The 22,179-nt window shown below is 38.0% G+C and overlaps 1 protein-coding gene across 8 annotated transcripts in view; it reads left to right on the top strand.

Annotated features, from left to right (window-relative positions):
• The window catches only part of CACNA2D3 (calcium voltage-gated channel auxiliary subunit alpha2delta 3), a 735,544-nt gene that overhangs the window by 559,571 nt on the left and 153,794 nt on the right, over nucleotides 1–22,179 (top strand). For all 8 annotated transcript variants that reach the window (XR_012159822.1, XM_073351526.1, XM_073351529.1 and 5 more), the window contains one exon: nucleotides 14,846–14,929. Coding sequence is in view for 7 of the 8 variants with exons in the window: in XM_073351526.1 (XP_073207627.1) it covers nucleotides 14,846–14,929 (84 nt within the window). In the remaining variant the exon portion in view is untranslated. The remainder of the gene's footprint in view (nucleotides 1–14,845; nucleotides 14,930–22,179) is intronic.

Raw genomic sequence — 22,179 nt, 5'->3', positions numbered from 1 at the left:
AACCATGAGGCTCCCTGCTGTTCACCAAGATGAAAACTGTTTATTCCTATTTTTTGTTCCCTGACTCTTAGCCAGTTTTTGATCCGTGACAAAATTTCGCTTCAATGTTTGTTTTTTGGTTTCATTCTTGTTTTAAAAAGTCTTGCATGGTTTGAGCATGAATGTGAACTCTGCCTGGGAGGTAGCTTTAACGTGTGCAACTAACACTTAATTGGTTTCATTGGCCTTGGCTGCATTAAAGGGCTCGTAGTTTGATATATGTGAATTGATCTTTAACCATTTTCTGTAACGTATTTTGGATAAACAGGGTTTCCTCTGTAGTGTTCCTGTATGTCTTCCTTTTCCACCTGTTTTTAGTTAACAAACCTTATTAACTGAGGAAGTTGCAAGGAAATGCTTGAATTTAGCCAGGAATGCTAGTACGGTGATAAAGCACAGATCTTGTTCCTCATTATTGGAGTTGAACTGATAGAATTTCACATGTACATGTAATGATGAACCAAAGAATTCTGTTCTACCCTATAATAAGAGGTTTGCATACTTTACTACTGTGGTCCAACCCTCTCTCTCTAGAAATCAACCAGATAATAGCGGTTACGTTGGATGACAGTCAGCGTAGTTGATATTTTTTTTTAAATTCAAACAATTTGCAACCATCAAGTTCTGCACATAGCTGACCTATATAACCGCATGATCTTATTATCATTGTGTCCTCCCTCCACCCATTTCCTCCCTTTGTTCATTACTCTTGTTGAATATTTGTCTCAAATTACCCCATAAGCTATTTGAGGCAGTGATTGCATTTTTCTGTGTGTATGTAGAGCACTTAGTATATAGGACAGTGAACCTCTCTGGGATCTTTGGGCAATGCTGCAATACAGATTAGTACTAATGATGATGATCTCTTGTCTAACACATGTAGATTGAGGGTGAAATCTTGGCCCTACTGAAGTAAAGGGCAGAACTCCCCGGATTTCATCCAGCTACTTCTATAATGTGAAATAGCTATGCACATTCCATGGCACCCTGGCAGATTTTTTATTTTTGGACTTGAAAATTTCACAACAGACAAGCTGTGGGGTTTTGTTAATGAACTTTTTTAGCACTATCTCCTCTCCCCACTCATCACCTCCACTACCCACTCTCCAGTATATGCATCTCACTGCAAAGAGGGAGTGGATGGGGTCGAAGCCATGAATCTACTGATCTGGGATAAGACTCAGCTCTCTTGGTGTCACTGCATCCTCCCACCCTCAACTTAACTCTTCACTGAAGATGATAAGATGGTACGGGAGGAGAGAGTGTGAGAACAGTGACCTACTTCCCTCCTGTCCTGGGTTCCCATCTTTCTTAGGGCTTCTCTACATGATGGGATAATGTGCACTAGAGGGTGTGATTTTTAAAGCACACTAATGTGCTAAGAATTAATTGGTCCATGTAGGCTGAGCTGGTGCACACTAAAGGTTCCTTAGTGCTCTTTAATGTAGTACTGCACCATAGTAAAGTGCAACAGGGAACCTTTAATGCATACTAGCAGGTCTTTATGGACCAATCAATGTGCAGCACGTTAGTGCGCTTCAGAAGTCACACCTCCATAGTCCGCATTACCCCGCTCTATAGACAAGCCCTAAGTGTCAGCATATTAGTCCACATCTCCTTTCGAGCCTTGCAGAGGAAGGTAAAGGTGTCAGTGGAAATCCTTATGGCAAAAGAGGCCAGGGAGGAGGAATCACTCAGCAGAAATTAGAAAAAAAAAAAAACCTATGTGGAGATACATGGATGGAATGAGTGGAAGAGAGAGAGACTGGAAAAAGGGGAAATAAAAGAGATGGTTAAAGTGAGGAAAAAAACCTCTTAGGTTAAATACTTTCATTAAATGAATTAAAATTCCTATATTTTCTACATCTGTAGATTTTGTGGAAAGAAAAAAAGAAGGCACTAACTAGTTATTTAAACATTTCTGTTACCTTTGTAGTTATTAATTGTCTGCTGTGGGTTCAGTGCTGGAATAATTGGTATTCTGTTCTTATCCACTTTTTAGAGGTCCTGGTATGGAGGCAGGGGTGTTCCTTCTTTTGGAACTTATCACATGTCAGTATTTCCCTTCTCTTTGTGTATTGAGGTGAATATTTTGTTGAGGGGATGATTCATTTTCTTGATACCCAGCCTTATGCTAAGGATATGGCATCGGCTCCTTTAATTGAAAAGATGCTCTAAAAAAGGTGAGGAGAGATTTTGTTGTTTGATAGGGTTCACCTCCCTCTCTAGATAACCATCACTTCATCCTTGGTTCTTAAATAAACTTTTGAAGAGCGTTTTTTTGTTTTTTTTTTGTCCCATGGAATGCACCTCATGGCCTGTATTTTCGCACAATATATTTGTATAATTTAAAGCCCCCCTACAAGAGTTTTAAAACATGCACACGCACACCCCACCTTCCCATCCTCCTCCTGAAAATTACTGACTTCAAACACTATACTAGAAATTATATCTTATCCATTCTTTATGCAGTAGAATTTAAGGAACAAATTGTAATGAAATCCAACAAGAAAGCCTAATGTAAATTAGTCTGGCAAATGGTGTTACCCACCTTCCTGAGTTAAGATGTGGCGGTATTTTTTTAATGGGAGAAATGAATCCATTACCATCAACACCCCTCTCATCACTGGACATTTTGGGTGTATTTATCTCATTACCTATACAATCTTCCTTCTTTTTAAAATCAAAATGTTGGGAAGTGTGCCTGAAAGCTGTCAGCTGGAGTGAGCTCAATACAGTATGTTCAGTCTATCTTCCTTTCAGTTTTTGGAAGAATCTTTTTTAAAATTGGCATCTTGTAATCACTGCATATTGACAAGCTTTCATTGACTGTAGTGGGGCTTTTGTTTATGCAGTGATGGCTGGGCTGGGCCATTATGGATGTAATTCTTTTTATAAGAAAATCACAATTATTGTGGCCAATTCCAAGTCCCATTAAAGCCAATGGGGAAATTCCCATTAACTTCCTGGCAATCAAGATTGTGACATGCATGCAGGACTGGAATTAAATAATTAACAGAGGATATTAGCTAAAACTTCTGCATAATTTGGGGTTACCTCCAATCAAACAATGTACCAGCTGGATTCAAACTGGTTTAGATTATCATTAGTTTTGTCTGAGATGATGTAATGCTATTATACTCAGAGATTCCTGAGTGGCTAACTCCAATGAGCCATATCTGTTAAGTTCTGGAGTAACATGGGAAAGAGAGGCATACTATTTCTTGAGAAACTCCCTTTGTGGGTGCCTGAAAAGACAGGCAGGCTAGCAACAGCTGGTTTGGGGAGGGGACGCTTTGTAATGTGTAAGGATTTTATCTTATTTAATGAGTATCTTTTGCCATTCAGTGTGGAGCCTTGCTACGTACAATTCTCGTACTGATTAGTCATGTTGGGTTTATATTTCACTAACTGTTTTTTGTTGTTCATTGTGGTAGTGATTTTCTCTTTATTTTCTCCCATTTGTTGAATAAACTTTGCTTTCATTTTAATATAACTGGAGTTTTTTGTGTAGACTGTTAGTGGGAACAATCACTGCTGGGCACCCTGCAGGGAAAGAAACTGAGTTGTGACCTCTAGGAGGTCAAATCAGGTTTTAAATTATCAGGAAAATGTTCACTTGCAGCTTCCAAAGCAGTGCTGCAAGGATGTTTGCACAGACCATTGTGGTCATGCAGGGGAGCTGACTGAACTATTCCAGGAGCAGTGTACCTGTATTTAGTTACATTGCTCCACCAAAGGTTTTAATAACGGAGTGGAATAGTCCAGTTGTAGCTCTGAGAAACAGCTTTTCCCTTTGTTTTTCCTTCCTATCCCACCTCTCTTCAGGCCATCTCTTATTTTTCATTCTCTTCCTGTGATGAATACTTTTTCTCTTCGGTTACATTCATTGTCATTAGCTCTGTCACACGAAACCAGGTCTTTCATAGCCAGTGCACCCACACTAGGAATACCAGGAGACATTGCCTTAGAAGAGGGCAATATAGTATAGGAACAATGTAATTAGTAATAGATTGTCTAATGTTCTGCTCTATGTAGTGCTTACTGAGAATGTGCCTGTGTGAAGTGTTGAAATTCAACACCTTGTTGCTAGTTTTTCAGCTCCATTTTCTATCCATTTCATAATGATTTGTTTTCTGAGCACTGAGTCAGAAAAATGCAATTTCCAGTTCCCCTGTGGTTATAAACCAGTGATGAATTGAGGAAGAATTGCCATTAGGTGGCACCCTAGCACTGCCAAGTGTGGACCTCATGGGCACTGGGACTAGGCAGTGCCAATTCTTTCCTTATTCGAAACAGATATGAATGTAACTTTGAATCACACCTGTTTTTAGTATGTTACATTTATGTAAAAAAGAGAAAGCTAAAACTGATATTTAATGTGTTTCTCTTGACTTCAAAATACAGTATTAGAATGCAGAAACAAATATTTACTGGAATTTCTTAAAAAGGGAAAAAGAAAAAAGTATATATTTCCTTTTTCTGATATATTTGAGAGTGGTTTTTGTACTGTAGTATGGAAAAATAAATAGTGAGTGCTTCTATGCTGAGAAAAAATGTCCCTATTAAGAAAACTACCGAAATGCTCCAACACACTAGAGCTTACAGTAGTGAGACTGCAGTGTTTTAAATTATTATTGTAGAATACTGTATATATTTATAAGGGCTTCATACATTTTGCAAAGAAAAGTAAATAACATTCTGAATCAAAACTAAAGGGGAAACCAAATTTGCAAACTGGAAGTTGAGTCAGGAAAATCAAGATATTACTGCACTCTGCATGCAATCTTGTATACTGTATTTAGGTTTGATGCAAACACAGTAGTATACTGTATAGTAATGTATTGAAAGCAGCCTCTTTCTCCTCCTAAAATTTACTTCTTTCACACCTCTTTCTGCCACTAATCTCTGTTCTGGTCCAAAAAGGACAACATGTTTAAAAAAAAAAAAAAGACCATAAAAAACAACCATCTGAAACTAAGCAAATTGTATCATCTGCTTTCCTTAGCAAATAATATTATTTTCTTGGCTTTGTTCCCTTTCCATTGTTTATTCTTGTTCTCATCATGGTCTAGTGTCATTATTCTTTGATATAAATTTCAAGCTTTTCAGGGCTGGGAGAGAGTCTATTACTATTTTATTATTTGTTGTTTATATTTCAGTAGTGCCAGGCACTGTACAAACACATAGCAAAAAGATGGCCCCTGCCTTATGTGTCTGTAAAGTTCATGCACACTATGATATTTGATATATACATCCATATTTAATATAGAAGGTGCTAGTCATAGACAACTGGAAGATTTATTGGGTGAAATAATCTCTTCCCCTCCCAGAACTGCTATATGGTTTTACAAACATTATATAGCTTCATTTCACTTGTGGGTGCAACAACCCCTTATCTACTTTTCGGAGTCTTCTGGATGAAGGTGCCTCATATGTGTAAGACATTACTAGTTTTTGATGGGGATAACTCTCCAAATCTGATATAGACCAATTTAAATCAGGAGTAACTTCATTGACTTTATTGAAGTTTTACTTGTGTAAATGAGATCAGAAGTAGATCTTATCCATTTTGTTAGTTTGTTTTTTATCTGGGCATCTCTATAAGATCACTGCTGTCTGTCATATTTCTATTACAAATCCTTATTTTTTGTAGTGAATGCAGAATTTTATTTTGCATAACAAAGTTGTTTTACTTCTGTTTAATCATGCACAATTTCATATTTGTATGAACCTAGGAATCATTGATTTAACAATAAATACATTTGATTTTGATCCTTTTATTTAGGTTTTTCAAATCAGTGTTAATTGGCTTACCCTAGTCCTTATGGATTCTTGAAATTTGCACACCTGAGGAAAGATTTCTATCCCATTTACACTTATGCCTTTATATTGTTGGTTTTTTATTGATATTCTATGAGTACCTCCATTGTCCTAGACGCTGTCCACACACAGGAAGACATAGTACTTATCCTGAAGAGCTTCCAGTCTATGAAGACAATTGCCATACTAAGGGCTGGAGAGAGGATTACAATCAAATTGTATACAATTTTTATAATAATTAAAAATATAAACATCAACAATACCTGATTACCCCTCAGCCTAGCCATTACTGGTTAGCCAGTTTTTGTAGTGTCACAGGAGAAGTGGTTCTTGAAGAGAAGATGGAGGGGTTACAGTGAAATTCAGAAAGGTCATTTAATTTGTAGTGAATACAGTTACTCTGGGCTTATACCTGTGTAACTATCTTATCTGTCTATTTTAGAGATTTGTACTGCCGGCCATCACCACAGTATCTGAGCACCTTCCACAGAAATTTGATCACTAATAGTGAAGTCCCTAGTGGACTGCATAGAATCTCTGGTTCTTTTCCCTTGTAATTGACATCAGAATCTGGGCTGTTGTTCACAAAAGGAATGAGAGATTTTGCTTTATGGGGTGGAATACACTAACAAAATTTCATTTGGGGAGGAGAGCCTCTTAATTTCTCTGTTTTTCACAGATGACCACTATAATATTGAATTGAGAAGCATCATATTCTACCTTTTTATTTTTGCTAAATTTGAGATCATGAATGTGTCATGGCTCATAGATAAATGCTATATAATCCATGATGAGTTAGAATTTAAATACTGCTGCACCAGAGTTTCAGTTTCTTACTCGGTTTTGACTAAGGATTTTTTAACATGTCTAAGTTTAAATCAAACTGTTGTATCCTCATGGGGAAACTGAAACTCACTCTTAGCTTTAGCTTAGGAATGCTAGCAATGATGGTATTTGGAATGGTTATACATAAATAATGTTTTCTATCATTGTGATATGTAGTCTAATTGATAAATTGCTTTCCTCAAAATGATGCACATCTTTATGTAATTTATTTTAAAGATTGGTCCTAATAGGGGAAGGTATATTCAGGAAACAAAGGCTCTACATGTACTATAAAACCCTCACCTAAATATGTTGGCAGTTTGGCTACCAGAGTAAGTCAATGAGTTTAAATTAAAACATTAAATGCCATGATATATTGTATATAGCTAAAAGACCTGTGTATTTAAAGATTGCTAAACTAGTATTAAGTCTTTCAGAGCTGTAAATTCTGGGAAAATTTGTTTCTCCAAATATAGAAAACAGAGAAATCCAAGTCTCAGAGGAAACATTAATGCCCCACTTAAGCAGTGTTAGCCTTTCATAAGCAGCAAATCTCATTCCTCTCTGGGGAGTCCCGCCTGGAACGTAAGATAACCTACACTTACCCTTGCTTTATTCAGAGTCCGTAAAACTCTACAGCTGCAGCTGACAGCAGAATATTTAAATGATTTGAACAGTGTAAATGCCTCATGTTCATTTAAATAACTGAAAAAATCAATCACTTGAATGCCAATGATTATTCCTATTGGAGTTTACATTTTTAAAAAGACAGAGCATCTGAATCCCTGTGAGAGCATTAAATTGCTATCTAATTAGCAGTTCTAAATTACATATATTTAAAAGATAATTAAAGGTTTGCAGGCTGTTCGAATAACTGGTTGTACATATAAATGAATCACTGGAAATTTGTTAGTAATATGCAAAGGTTTCTTTTATTCTTTGTTTTCAGCTTTGAAGTTAGGTAAAACCAAGCTCATGGGTTTAAGTCTGGTAGTGTTAAGATAAAGGCAGATGTTTTTAATTATTTCAGCTGAAACCCAAAATAATTATAAGCAGCTGTCAATTTTACATAATCCCAAATAAGGTTCTGAGAATGCAAATAAAATTGTAAACCTGGGTGTTTTGTTTTTTTTCAGTGAAATGAATCAAATACATGTCACTTTACTACTCAACTGTGATCTAGCTGATGATATGATCTAAAACAAAGTTCTGTTCACCTGGTCTCGGTAGTCATGTGACATAAAGCTGTGTTCTGTTTCTTTGGTTCCACCTTCCCCTGTACTATTTCCATATTTTCCATGTCATCAGTTTATACATTTTCTGTACTATTTGTAAAACATGCACATATGTATGTCTTTGAGTTGCCAGAATCCTTGAAATACAGGTATGGCATGAAAATGATTTTCTTGCATTACTTAGACAGGGGGATCTTACTGTATAGGACACATCTATTTGCCCCTACTACTTTCTTACTTGAAAAATGAAGGTTGTATATTTCCTGCTCTTCCCACCCCCTTCCCCCATTCTCTCCACACACATACACCATTTTAAGCAACATGGCTACCCTTGTCAGCTTTTGCAATATTGCTGGAAATTTTACAGTATGGCAGTTTCTCACTGCCAGCTGGCATGAATGATCAGTCAAAAATAACTGGTCTTCATTGCCAACCATAACCTAAGAACTTCTGGATTAAAGTCTTAAATAATAGACTTTTATGTGTGAGCCTTTCTTTTGAAAGGGAAGTTCTTTTTCACTTCTCAGAGAGTAAAGAAGTCACATTTTCTTAATCTTAATCCTAGGAGTTTTCTTTTACAAGCACCTTTTATGACTGAACATCTCCAAGTGCTCTACAAATCCAGGGTCCAGCAGAGCTCAATAAAAGATATTTCAAAGTCACAAAATAAATGCAGGTCACAAAGCACAAGTACTACAAGAGACAAATCAGGACCATATAGCTAGGAGAAAATGCAAATGAAATAAATGGTTTAAAGGCCAGACAGAAGAGATTTAAATGGAGAAAGGATGCAGCCTCACACTCACATCCTGAGGCAGTGTGTTTTAGGGCAGTGCAGTGCATATTAACTGAACACTCAGTCCTCTTGCATGATTTAATGTAAATGGATGGAACAGGAAGGTATTTTTTCCAGACATAAGGGTATGAAATCCCTCTTCAAACAGTCCCTCCTGCCTTCTTCTCATCGTTAATAATCCTCACCCTTTCCGGAACTGTTTTCTCTGGGTTTGTCTTGTGTTTGTCCTATCTTATCTAGACTGTAAGCACTTCAGGGCAGGACAGTTGTCTCATCTGTGAACCAAATGCTGAGAACCTTACATTGTGGCTTTTTCCTCAGCCTGTGCTTGGAAGAACTACCATTGACGTTTGCCATTAGATGGAGAGAAGGGGGACTCAAGGGGTCTCCACTTACTTATATGGCCCATGCAAGAGCCTGACACAGTACCTCCATTTGGGGAAGTGAAGGGACTAGTCCCCCATTGCAGGAACATATCACTCAAAGGGGTCAAGGAGGAGAGAGGCTGTGTACCACAGCCATGTGCACAAGCCCACAGAGCAGGCAGGCCACATTTGGGGGAGTAGTGGCAGGAATAGTCTGTGCTGTTTTAAAGGTTGGTGCAGCCTGGGCAATCCGTCTGCACACCAAGCAATAACTCACTACTTGGGTCAGTGGCTGAGTAAAGTCCTCAGCTACTGGCCCTCTGTTTGTTAAGCATCATGGGAAATTTCAGTGTTATATGAGTTCCCAATACAACAGTGAGGGTCTTTCCATTGAGTGTACTAGGAATTACTTCAGACCATAAATGATTTTTAATGTTAATGTCCAGAACCTTAGAGAACTGACAACAATAACCAAGCTCTCCATAGAACTACTACAGTATGTCTGTAGTGTCTGAGTTTCCTAGTAACTTAAAAATCTGTATGGAAAAGTCTTACATAAGATAGAACATAATTTTTATATTAAAAAAAACCTTATAGGATAGTTTAGAATGAGATATGATGGCTCAATATAACTGCATATCTATAGGTCTATAAAATCTCATTGTTTGGTCATTTCTATATGATCACAATTCATTAAAGCATTTACACACATGCTTAAGCACATATCTATTCATCAAACCATTTAGGCACAAGCTTAACATTAGACTCGGGCTAAAGTCCCATTGAGTTCAATGGGACTTAACTATGTGCCTAACGTTAAGCATCTGCCTAAAATGCTTTGGAGAACAGAGATGGACTTTTGAATCAGATCCTTGATTCTTAGTGTCGTTCCCATAAATCCCTATGGAATTTCTATAAAAATTTACTGATTTCTTATTAAATTCTGTAGTGTTTGTCCATAAGGGTGTGAACACAACAGACTTTTGATAAATTTTTAAATTAGAAATTTTCATTCTTTTCCTGATTGCTACCTTTCATGCCAGAATACTTTGGTCAGGGAGAGATTATTTCTGCCACTCTAGTCCTTGGAATTTGGTCACAAAGTATATTGTTTGCTACAGTACTTTTCCACTGGGGATTCGGGCTACAGTTCCCTGCAATATACTGGAACTTCAGAGGATGCTGTTTCAGTTGTTTACTCTCCTCCACTACTACCCATTATCAAGATGGAGCATGTGTCTACTAAGTTCCCATCTAGGGTGACCAGATGTCCCGATTTTATAGGGACAACCCTGATTTTTGGGTCTTTTTCTTATATAGGCTCCTAATACCCCCCTTCCCGTCCCAATTTTTCATATTTGCTGTCTGATCACCCTATTCTCATCATCTTAGACCTGAGATTTTCAGTTGTTAAGACACCACTCAGTCCCTCTTGAGTCAGATTGAAGTGAGCTGTAGCTCACGAAAGCTCATGCTCAAATAAATTGGTTAGTCTCTAAGGTGCCACAAGTACTCCTTTTCAGATTGCTACACTGTGACTTTATAATCGCATGCCAAGTCATGTTAAATGCAAATGTTGCCTAACCCATAGGGGACTTCTCAGGGGTAAAAAAAAATCAAAGCATAGAGCTTAATAAGGGCACATATAAATAGTTTTATACTGGGCAGCAAAAAAAGTGACTTAAAAATCTTCAAGCAGAACACCTCACACATTGTTCATGAATCATCAAGTATTAAAACAGTTTGGCCAAACCTCAAATAAAAGACACTGATTAAGAAAAAGGTCATTATAATGACCAAAGGAAGTGGTTGCCTATTTTATTCAAAAATATGCATTCTTGTGAGAGAGGTTTTTAATTTAAAAGGTGATTAAGAAGAAGTCCAGTGTGCTATTCAAAATGTTTTTTTTTTTAAATGCAGCATGTATCCTTCATTTTGCAGATGTTAATTCACTAAATAATATCACCACACATTTTGTGGTGGCCGAAAACTGGATTAACAGTGCCCACCTTAGATCTAGCTCTTTCTTGCATGCTCTGAAAGGAAGCTAATTTGGTAGAATTCCTAGTTTCCATCTTTCCTAGTGTATATTTTACTAATTTGTTTCAGTGTATTACAGTATGAATAACCTTGCAAATGGGTTTGGCTCCAGACTTCAATCAGTATTTTATACTTCAACAGAGAGTGTCAGACACAGAAGTAAAGATAGGTTAAATTCAGTAGAAAAAGAAAATATATGGATGAATTACATTTTGTAAAGAGATTTTTAAAGAGGTAAATTGACCCCAAGCTTTGTTTTCAGTATGTAAAAATTAATCTTAGGGGGATGTTAAATACTAAAATTAGAAAGGAACTAGAACAGAGTAGATAGACAGCTTGAGAAGTTCTAAATATACCAAAGAGTATTATTATTAACTGCTCTATAATCTGTCTATCCATCTTTTTGTATTAGGCCCCAATCCAGAAAATATTTACACAGATGTGTAATCTTGCTCATACGATAGTGCAATTAGTCAGATATGCAAAAGTTACACACTTGCACAAGTGTTTGCTGGATTGAGTATTTCAGGTCGTATGCTGGCCCTATGGAAGTCAATGAAAGTTTTTGTGTTTTGTCTAGCACGGTTATTGTAGTATCTAAGGGTTTCCCGTATCTGCATGGCAAGGAGAAATGTGTGAGTAACTAGTTTTTTTGGTAGCTAAATCAAAGAGTATATAAAAGCAATTAATTTCAGGTTGTCCTAACACACAACTTTTTGAATTTTTCGGTCAATTGGAAATGGTAAAAAAATTTCATTTGGGGTCAGGTTAAATGTTTTATTAGGCATGCAATGAAATGTTTCATTTCATTTTCAAGTTTTTACCTTTAAATATTTTTAATACAATTGAAGTAAAATTCAAAAGTCATTTTGAATCAAAAAGTAAAAATGTTCCTTTTTTAAAATGTCACAACAAGCTATTTAGACACTCTCAGAATTCTGGGGTTCTTTTTGCAACTGAAAGGATTCAGTGGATTCTACAAAAATTAGCAAATTGCTTTGTTGGACCTAAATCTACATTTTTTCATTGAAAAAAAATTAGTCAAAAATGTTTTGCCCAGCTCTTATCGTGAGTTCCCTGATGAACCTGAGGGAGGTTTCTGCTCTTCTTCCTTGCATGGCTATAGGAAACTTCATTTGAGATATGCACTTTTGTTTCTACCTGTAAGTTCTGAATTTTTGAACACTTGTCTTCTGGTTGTTAACAAGTTCCACTGTGGTTCAGTTCACTGTATAGCTCATACTTTGGATATGTGTGCTCTCTGGACTCTGTTTCCATCTCTCTTTGAATGCATGTTACTTAAATGAAACATATGAAAACCATAGAGTTAGTATGAAAAAGAAGTCCATAAACAAAATGATATAGTTGGGTTGCCTCATATTTGACAGCACAGTTCTGTCTTCAGATACATAAGCACAGCTCCCTTTGTCTTCAGTAACAGTTCTCACATGTGTATGAGAACAGAATATACCCCAGAAAGTCTTAAATGTATGTAATGGCTTTTCTACAGCATGCATTAGTCCACATCAGAGGGTGTAAATTGTAGCCTGCCTCACAGTGTTATGCACTAACTGACCCATGTGGACGCTGCTGGTGCACCCTAAAAGTTGCGTAGGTCACGTTAACGTAGTACTGTTGGAAAGGGGACTATATTAACACATACTAGGGAACTTTTATTGTGCACCTGCAGCGTCCACACAGGCCAGTTAGTGCATGACACATTTGTGCTGACTAAAATTTACACCCCTCTGGTACAGACAAGTCCTAAATAAAGGTATAATTATATATTGGCAGTAGTTCAGGAGTTATTACATGTTTACTACACCCAAATTATCCCACCTCATGTCTAACTATGTAGTATTTGTCAACGCCCAGTATCTAAAGGTCTGACTGCACACAATTTTTTGTCCCAGTTTAACTAAATTAGTTGAAAAAAAATTATAATGATTTGGGTAAATTGGTGTGACCCCATATGTGGACACAGTTATACCAGTATAAATATTTTTATATCATTATAGCATGTTTTGAAATACCTTTATATTGGTATAACTGCATCCACACTAGGGGATTGCAAACTGAGTGTAAAACTGCAAAAACTAAGCCCTCAACTTGTTAAGTGACCTTCGACTAAGGCTTTCCACAGAGGACCTGGCAAGTGTTTGTCTTTCTCAAAAAGAATAATGAGAACTGATTCAGGAAGTAATCAGACCTGGCCTCTCACAAGTACTGCCCATGGGAATGATTGGAGGAGCGAAATCACTGTGAACAAAAGTAAGAAGGCAGAGCAGCATTGTGATCTACTACTGGCCAGTGTTTACAACCCCTCCCCCAACATCTCTGTTGTAAATACAATCTGGCAACTGATCCCCTGAAAGAAATATGCAGCTTCTCCAGAAGGAATTCCTTCTCTGACATCTCTATTTTTTAAATTATTCTGAGACTACAGATATGACCATGAGTTCAATATCCAGTTCCTTTAATTCAGAATAAAATTCATGAGAATAGAAGTCAGTTTTAACCTTGAAGAAGGAAGGCATCTCCCCGGAAGATTAGGCTTAGTGCAAGTGCAAGTGTGTATTCCCCACAAAAGAGGACTGAAAGTTCCTGCCTCTGCAGTCTGTGTGGTAGAGGGGCCATCGTTCCAAGCCTGCAAAGTTACAAACTTGATTCCAGAACTGCCCAAGATCTTCCTGTTTCTCTGACCGCTCTTGGTAGAAAGTTTTGTGTTTTTTTTTTTCCTTTTAGCCATTATAAAAAGTAAAAGGCCTAGAAAATGAGTCTTCAACATTTTAAAGCACACAAACATTGTCAGCAAAATGTACGCATGTTTCAAATATGTTCCCATCAATTCACTTAAAACCATATGGATTAATTTATCCACTTAGAAAGCTGGGAAATCCTATGTAAAACATACTCTCTTGCTCCATACCTCAAGATGTTTGTTCTTAAACTAGTGGGGTCGCTGATTTCTGATGTTCAGCAGAGGGCAGAATTTCCTATATTATAAACACCCCATTTGTCATTAAAGATGTTTACTTAAAATGTGAAATTTACAGAGTAACAATGGCTGTAGTGATAAAAACTATAACATGCCATTATTAGTATATTACTTTCTTTTTCCTATTAAATCATAGATAAAATGTAATATCAGTAAATATTAACACCAAGCTTCTCGAGACTCACAGCTTATCTTATTTAAAGAGAAACGTGTAAACATTTTGTTGATAAGATTGTAGGAAATATAACTTCCTGCCTGACTGAAAGCTAGTTTGGGACACTTAGTATAAACTTTGAGATCAGGGCCTTATGTAGTTTCCATATGGTTAGTAATGTGTGGAAGGTATAATTGCTGAGTTGATTATAAAATGTGGCAAAGAGAACAAACTAATTTATTAGGAGTATTACTTTCCCCACATTTCTAAAAGGGGTCTGACATTAGAGTCATATGCAGAAAGGAGAATTCTGCTTGAGGGAAAGATTTGCATTGCAGCATAGGAGTCCTGTGTATAAACATATACTAAGCAGGTTTGTCAGTTCACAGAAAATGTTTGAGCATCGTTGTGCTTCACTTTATATTAATTAAACCACACACTGAAAATGTACATTGCATCTAACCAGTATCCATCCAGCAACTCGTAAAATCATCTGACATTGGATCTTTGTGCAAGTGAAATATAACATGCCTAATGTTTTAATTTTTTTAATTTTATTTTGAATGCTAGTATGAAGAAGGAAAAAAGCGAAGAAAACCCAACTACAGCAGTGTTGATCTTTCTGAGGTTGAGTGGGAAGACAGAGATGATGTGGTAAGTGATTTGTTTTAAGGGCCTGTCAGAAGAGATTGTTGTATCCCACTACTGTACTTGGTAACTGTTCAAGTAGTCAGCAAAGAGGCCACCTAACTGCTCCAGAGACAGTAGTCCCATTTTACCTAATTAAGAATTTTATTTACCCTCCTATTTTGTATTGATTCTTTCTTTCACATATGCATGTTTCTCTCTCTCTCTCTCTCTCTCTCTCCCTCTCTGTTTGTATCATCTGTAAAATTCATCATCTAACTTTCATATTCCATGTGTCCCATTACCAACCCCAGTGGCACTGTGCTGGTCACTAAGGATCAGTACATCTGTTCAGGTCTGGCCCACCTATCAGATCAAACAGAGAAATCTGGACCAGATTTTGACTGCTCCACCTTTCTGGAGGAGCTCTCTTGGCTCATGCTGCCCTTAGAAATAAAAAGAACAAACTAAACTAAATTAAAAAACAAACAAAAACAGATGCCGAAGTCTGTTTAGATCACAGTAGCTAGCATGGAGCCTCTATCAATGATTTACTCCTAACACCTAATTTCAGGTTTGAAGAACATCATACAAATCAATTCCTTCTATCCTCACCTGCTGCCATGCACAAGATCTCTCCAAATATTACTCATATTTCTCTATCCACTGTGTAGTTTACCCTCTGTCCCATTCTTAGTTACCTTGCAGGTTTAGTCTTTTTTGTGGTACTGTATCAAAAGTTTTCCTTATGTGTATGTCCATGGCTTAACCTTTGCCTGGTCCTTCTGTTACTTCCTCAATAAATCTGATTTGTTAGGCATGATTCATTTCGTGTGAATCCATGCTGACTGACCTTAATTAAATCGTAACTTTCCAGGTGCTCCCCTTTCTGTCCCTGTTACTTATTTTTTCCCATAACTTCACCACTGCCAAAGTCATGCCTGCATGTCTGTGTTTTCATAGATCTTTCCTAGATTCCTTCTCAAATATCAGTAGCATCTCTTGAATCCCTCATACTTCTACTGTTTCCAGAGAGGTTTTGAATGCACACACTGAAGGTTCCCATATTTACTTTGTCATGTCCTTCTGAAATCTGGGATGAATCACGTACAACTTCCCCAGGAGTTTTGTCAGATTTCAGATGTACTAATTTCTTGATCCCTTTTCTGACATAAGTCTATATATTTTTTCTTGGTTGCAAAATATATTTCGGTGTCTGCCACTGCCCATTCCCTCCTTTTGTGAATAATGAAACAATTCATTTATGTTTTAGCAATATGTTTCTTTCTTGTTGATAGATTGTCCTCATTGTCTCTCAAGAAGCCATATTGCCTCCATATTTGAGGTTTTGTGCTGACTTTACATGAAACCTTTCTTCTTCTTTATGTCACCTAGTGCATTTTTCTTTTCCTTCAATGTGTAAAATTTCCTTTTCATGTTTTCATATTCTCTAACTGTCCTTCTGTAATCTCTGAAATCCTTCATGTTTTCTACATTGCCTTTTTCTTATCCTTGATTACATATCATTCTACCTAATGTATCTACTACTAACTGATGTTTTTAAAAATATAATCTCAATGTACAAAAATTACAGTATTAATAGTCTACTATTAGTAAACTGAACATGCATCCTTTTAGGCATTCATGAATTTGTCTTTTTTTTTCCTATTTCCTTCTATATTTTATCCCATTTTGATTCTACTCAGCATTTCCTGTATAATTCTATAATTCCTTCTAGTTGGTTTATACAGTTTTATTTCTTCATTTGTGTTCTCACTTTAGTTGCAACAAATTCCACACAACTCTAGTTAGTGGTTTCAGGTTTTCTTGTTGAACACAAACTGATTTTGGTTCAAAAAGATTTAAATCAATGGAGCTGTGCTTGGATTCTGGTTTTGTCTGAATATACAACAAAGCCAGCAAAGCTCCTGATAGAACTGGCAGACGTTCATCTCTGTGCACTGCCTGTGGATTCAATTTTGGGCAGTTTATGTGAGACCCAGAAGACTTATCGTGTGACCAACAGTCACCAAAGTTTCCTTACAAAACCAAACCAAAGTCTGTTTTGTGTCTATCCAGAGACAGCAAAGAGTTTTATTTCAATTTTTGATGAAAGGTTCATGGGGCCCAAAAAAGGTTTGGACTAAACTCTGCTAGTTTTAGTTTTTAATGTTCGAACCCTGAAACAAGCAGAGTTTCCCATGGTTTCAGGTTTCGAAAAAAACCTAATAGTTTTCTTAGTACTACTAATAGACTAAATTGAGCAATAAGCTTGTGGACTGGGTCCAGGTCGGCTCCCAACATATAAAAGTGAAAACTAGATAAAAAGCAAGATGATTTAGTTTTGAGGAATACAGAGTACATGACAGGAAATATATGGGCCTAGTACTGTAGCTTTGGACCACTAATAACCACAGTCTTGGATACTTGCGCATAATATATACACATCATAGTAACTCCCTTACAGGGGTCAAATCTAGCAGGTTCCAGAATTCTTACAATTCATCATCACATACTTAAGTAAACAAATCCTCCTTCAAAAGTAATCTCAACAATAGATATCTTTTTTTGTACAACAATGGCCTACAAATCTACTAGTAGATCATTAGTCACCAAATATTTTCTGAATAGACAATATGTTAAATGTTGTGGAAAAAGGTAGTAAAACTCCAAATCCTGGCCTAATGCTTTGGCAGTGCCACCTGCAACTGGAAATATTCTTGCAGATGTCTAAATATGAGAAAACACAAAGTGAAAAGAATACTTTTATGGAGATTTTTGAAACCAAGCCCAGCACTGCTACAATTTTATTGTGTAATGGGAGAGGAGTGTGTGTGTGTGCGCATGTTTAATATAACTATACATGCCACATATATGAGAGCTACAGATACACAGAGAGACAGAAAGATCAAGAAAAGGGATGGAGGAGGAGCAGTTCAAAATAAGGAAATGCATGATGAAGGCTACAGATAGAACCATTCTTAGCAACATGACTAGAGATCAATAGAATTTTAAGGTTTGGAGTGGACTTTCCTCATCAAAGTAATGACCAGTCTAGTGTTGCCAACTTTCTAACCGCACAAAAGTGAACACCCTGCCCTTGCCCTGCCCCTTCTCCGAGGCCCCGCCCCCACTCGCTCCATCCTCCCTCTCTGTCGCTTGCTCTCCCGCACCATCACTCACTTTCATGGGGGTTGGGGTGCAGCAGGGGGATGAGGGCTCCGGCTGAGGGTGTGGGTCCTGGGGTGGGGCCAGAAATGAGGGGTTCAGGGTGCAGGAGAGGGCTCCGGGTTGGGGCAGGGGGCTGGGGTGCGGGGGTGGGATGATGACTCCAGCTGTGGGTGCAGGCCCTGGGCTGGGGCTAGAGATGAGGTGTTTAGGGGAAAGGAGGGGGCTCTGGGCTGGGGCATGGAGTTGGGGTTGGGGGGGCTCTGGCTGAGGGAACAGGCTCTGGGGTGGGGCCAGAAATGAGGGGTTTGGGGTGGACGAGGGGACTCTGGGCTGGGGCAGGGGGTTGGGGTGCTGGGGGGTGAGGGTACCAGGAAGGAGTTTGGGTGCAGGAGGGGACTCCAGGCTGGTGCAGGGGATGGGTATGTGGGGGAGTGTGGGGTCCCAGCGGCGCTTACGTAGGGGCATGGGCAGCCAGGGAGGCTCTGATGCTGCCCTTGCGCCCACAGGCTCCAGCCCCGCAGCTTCCAGTGGTTGTGGTTTCTGGCCAATGGGAGCTGCGGAGTCAGCCCTCGGGGCGGGGTCAGTGCACAGGCCTTCTTGGCTGCCCATGCATCTAGGGGCTGCAGGGACCTGGCAGCTGCTTCCGGGAGCCTCATGGAGCCATGGCAGGCAGGGAGCCTGCCTTAGCCTTGGGCTTCCACTGCGCTGCCGACTGGACTTCTAACAGCCCGGTTGGCAGTGCCAACCAGAGCAGCAAAGGTCCCTTTTCGACTGGGCGTTCCAGTCGAAAACCAGACACCTGGCGACCCTAGACTAATCCCACTCTTCATTTAACCCTTCTAAGGTCTAAGGACTATCCAGAAAGTTTTGAAATGTGGTGGTGTTTAGTTTTGTTTTTTTCAGAGATTATTTATGTCACCATTCCCTGGAAGAAAATGTAGCCCCTCCTTGGTAATAGGAAGGGTCAGTGAGGCTGCTGGACATTTCATTGGGGAATTAGAGCTTTGTGATACAGTTTGCTGACTTGAAGGCAGCATGCTGCTTAGCTGCTCAGAAGGCCTGGGTTTGATGCTCTTGTTTCTCCCTGTGCCAGACCAAATAGGCATTGTTTGCTCAAGTTCAAGAAGAAGTAAAGAATTAGCTTATTCATACAGCTGCTTGTAATCATGAAACATATTACTGACATATTTTACCCCCACAAAACACTTCTGTTGAAGTTGTGTACGAGAATTTTTCACTAGTTACTACATTGACTTAATGATTTCACAGTTTTCCAAGCACGTTAAATGATCTCATACTTTAGCCTTGAGAGTGTGTTGGCTGACAGAAATAATAATACCTAGCTCTTATATAGCTTTTTTTTTCCAGTAGATCTCTGAGTTTCACAATATTTAATGTATTTATCTTCCCCAAGCCTTTGTGACATAGGGTTTTTAGATGGGAAACTGAGATATGGAGAAGCTAAATGACTTGCACAGTTTCACACAGGAAGTGAGTGGCAGAGCATGTATTTGAACCTTGGTCTCCAAATCCTAGGCTAGAACTCTAACCACTGGACCTTCCTTCATCTCTCAGTAGGACATGAAGACACATAATAGAGGGCATATTTTGTAATACAAAAATGTATACAGTAGACATAAATTAGGACCTAACCTGTGGCCTAGTGAGGAGAAGGTAGCAAAGCTGAATTTAGAATTTCGGTAGCAACAAGCAGATTCAGTGGAGGTATTTTTTTTCATTAATTCTTTCCCCAAGTTATAGAAGCCACTAACTTGATCTTACTGACACACTATTAGGAACAGAAATCCTTGGAGTACTTGTTTTTCACAAAGTTACTTCTTAAAATTCTTTTACTATAATTTGTAGTTGGACAAAGTGTGTGTGTGTGTGTGTGTGTGTGTGTGTGTTTTTGAAAGAAGTCTGAATGATGTTTTGAGTGTCTATAGCCATCTGAGGCAGTACTTGCTTTATGTACTCAGAGCAGAGCTGACACTGCAGAAGAGCTGAGAAACCAGATTATAAATCCAAGAAATGTACTTGCAGAAAGCAAATAAGTAAAGATAATGCCATAAGCAGACTTGATCATAAATGCGACTAGAGTTTTTGAGGCCCTATTAGTAAATCTATGGCTTGCCTGAGGTTTGTGGGAGGAATGGGTCCTAGATAACTGGAGGCACCAAAAAGGGGAGGAAATGAAAAACATGTTAAAGATAAATGGAACAGTTCTTTAAATGTTAGAAAGTAGATTGTTAATTAAGACCAGCTCTCCAAGTCCAAAACCACAAAAGTTAAAATGGGAAAATATTTCCAGAATTGCCTATTATGTATTGTTAAAAAAATCTACAGGAAAATATGTGCTTTATTTTATGCATGCCTCCAGCTAAAAATTATTCTTTTACACTCACTAACAGGAAAGTAAGATAGTTAACTCAAATCTAGACAGCTAGAATTACATTTAAAGAGCACAAACATTGGAGTTTTTGATAGCTCAGCCATGCTCAATTTCTTTTCATGAAAATATAAACAGATATTTCACTAACAAGCTTTGGCAGTCCCCGCTCATTCTAACTAACCAGAAAAGCCTGCATAGCACCTTGATAGGGTCACATTTGCAAATTGTCATTGAAATCTGCCCTCATTGACCAATCTGTCATATGTGGCATGTGGTATTGGAGAAGGAAAGGGATGGATGTTGCTATAACACTAGGTGCAACATTGTTTCCAATATTGTAAATAGCAATGATTTAAGGGAGATTGAAATTGCTCATTTCATAACACTCTTCTGCATTTATTTATTTATTTCATTGTCCTCTACAGAACATATTTTGCCAGATAAAATATAATACTATATCTGAAAATATGGTAGCTCATCTGCAGAGTGAGCATGAATGAATAGGTAATTAGTGGGAATCTGTAATGAGAATTATGTTTATGAAGTATTTACAACAAATATTGTTATTGTTTACCAGACAAATATCCACAAACAGAACAATATTTTAATTTAAAATATATCATAAAGATATCTTTCCTAAGTTCTCTGTGCCTGTGCCATTAATTAAAAATACAACAGGATAAGAAAGTGTCAGGAGCTTCTGACCCTAAACCGGTAAATAACCAAATACCACTTCACCTTGAACCATTCCTTAGAATATGTGCCGACTATTTATGCTAAATTATCTGTTCGACCTTGTATTTAGCTGTAACACTGTTGAGTATTGAGTATCTTTCCCAGACCTGAAGAAGAGCTCTATGTAGCTTGAAAGCTTGTCTCTCTCACCAACAGATATTGGCCCAATAAATTATATTACCTCACTCAACTTGTCTCTAATATCCTGGGATTGACGCAGCTAGAACAACATTGCATGCAAATACAGAAAAGACATCCAAACAATACTCACATTACTCCCACATAGCAGCTCTCATCATATTTCTCCCTTCCCAAAAACCTGGATAGATAGCTCTAAAATATTGAACTTAATGGCCTATTTCAAATAAACAGACAGGGGTAGTAAGTTACAAAGGTAAGGGTTCCTCAAAAAGAATGCCCTGCCATTTGGTCCTCTTTTACACTGTGGGGGCTCCAGCCCAAGCACCTTAAAACAGTAGACTTGTGACAGTATGGTACTTCAGGAAGGTATTCTTTGGCAGCTTAGGACTTTACAGGTAAAAATCAATACTTTAAACTCCACACAGAATCTGTGAGGCAGCCAGTGCAGATCACAGATCGCTGCTGTTGTGTGTTCCTGGTGAGACATTGCTTACCTAGTGGACTGTCCAATTCTGTACCAGTTTCAGTTTCTGGGTTGATTTAAGGTGTAGCCTAATGGAAGTTGAAAGAAAAATGAAATAGCTGTAGTTATTCTTTATTACTTTGCCATTGTATGGCTTGTTGGCATAGCTGAATCACAGATTATTTCCCTCCTACCGGACTGCCTTATCATAACACCTCTAACAGACACACTTATTGGAAGTGCAGCAGTAATTGCTGAAAAATTGTGTCCTAACCATATGAAAACAAAGAACTGCTGTGACCAAATGGAAATATTTGAGAACTTTGGGATGTGAAAATTACTAAATATACACATGAAGGAAGTGACAAAAATGTT

The sequence above is a fragment of the Lepidochelys kempii genome, chromosome 7 (assembly GCF_965140265.1).
Source record: "Lepidochelys kempii isolate rLepKem1 chromosome 7, rLepKem1.hap2, whole genome shotgun sequence".
In the NCBI taxonomy this organism is placed as follows: domain Eukaryota; kingdom Metazoa; phylum Chordata; order Testudines; family Cheloniidae; genus Lepidochelys; species Lepidochelys kempii.
This window is presented reverse-complemented; position numbering and strand designations above follow the sequence as displayed.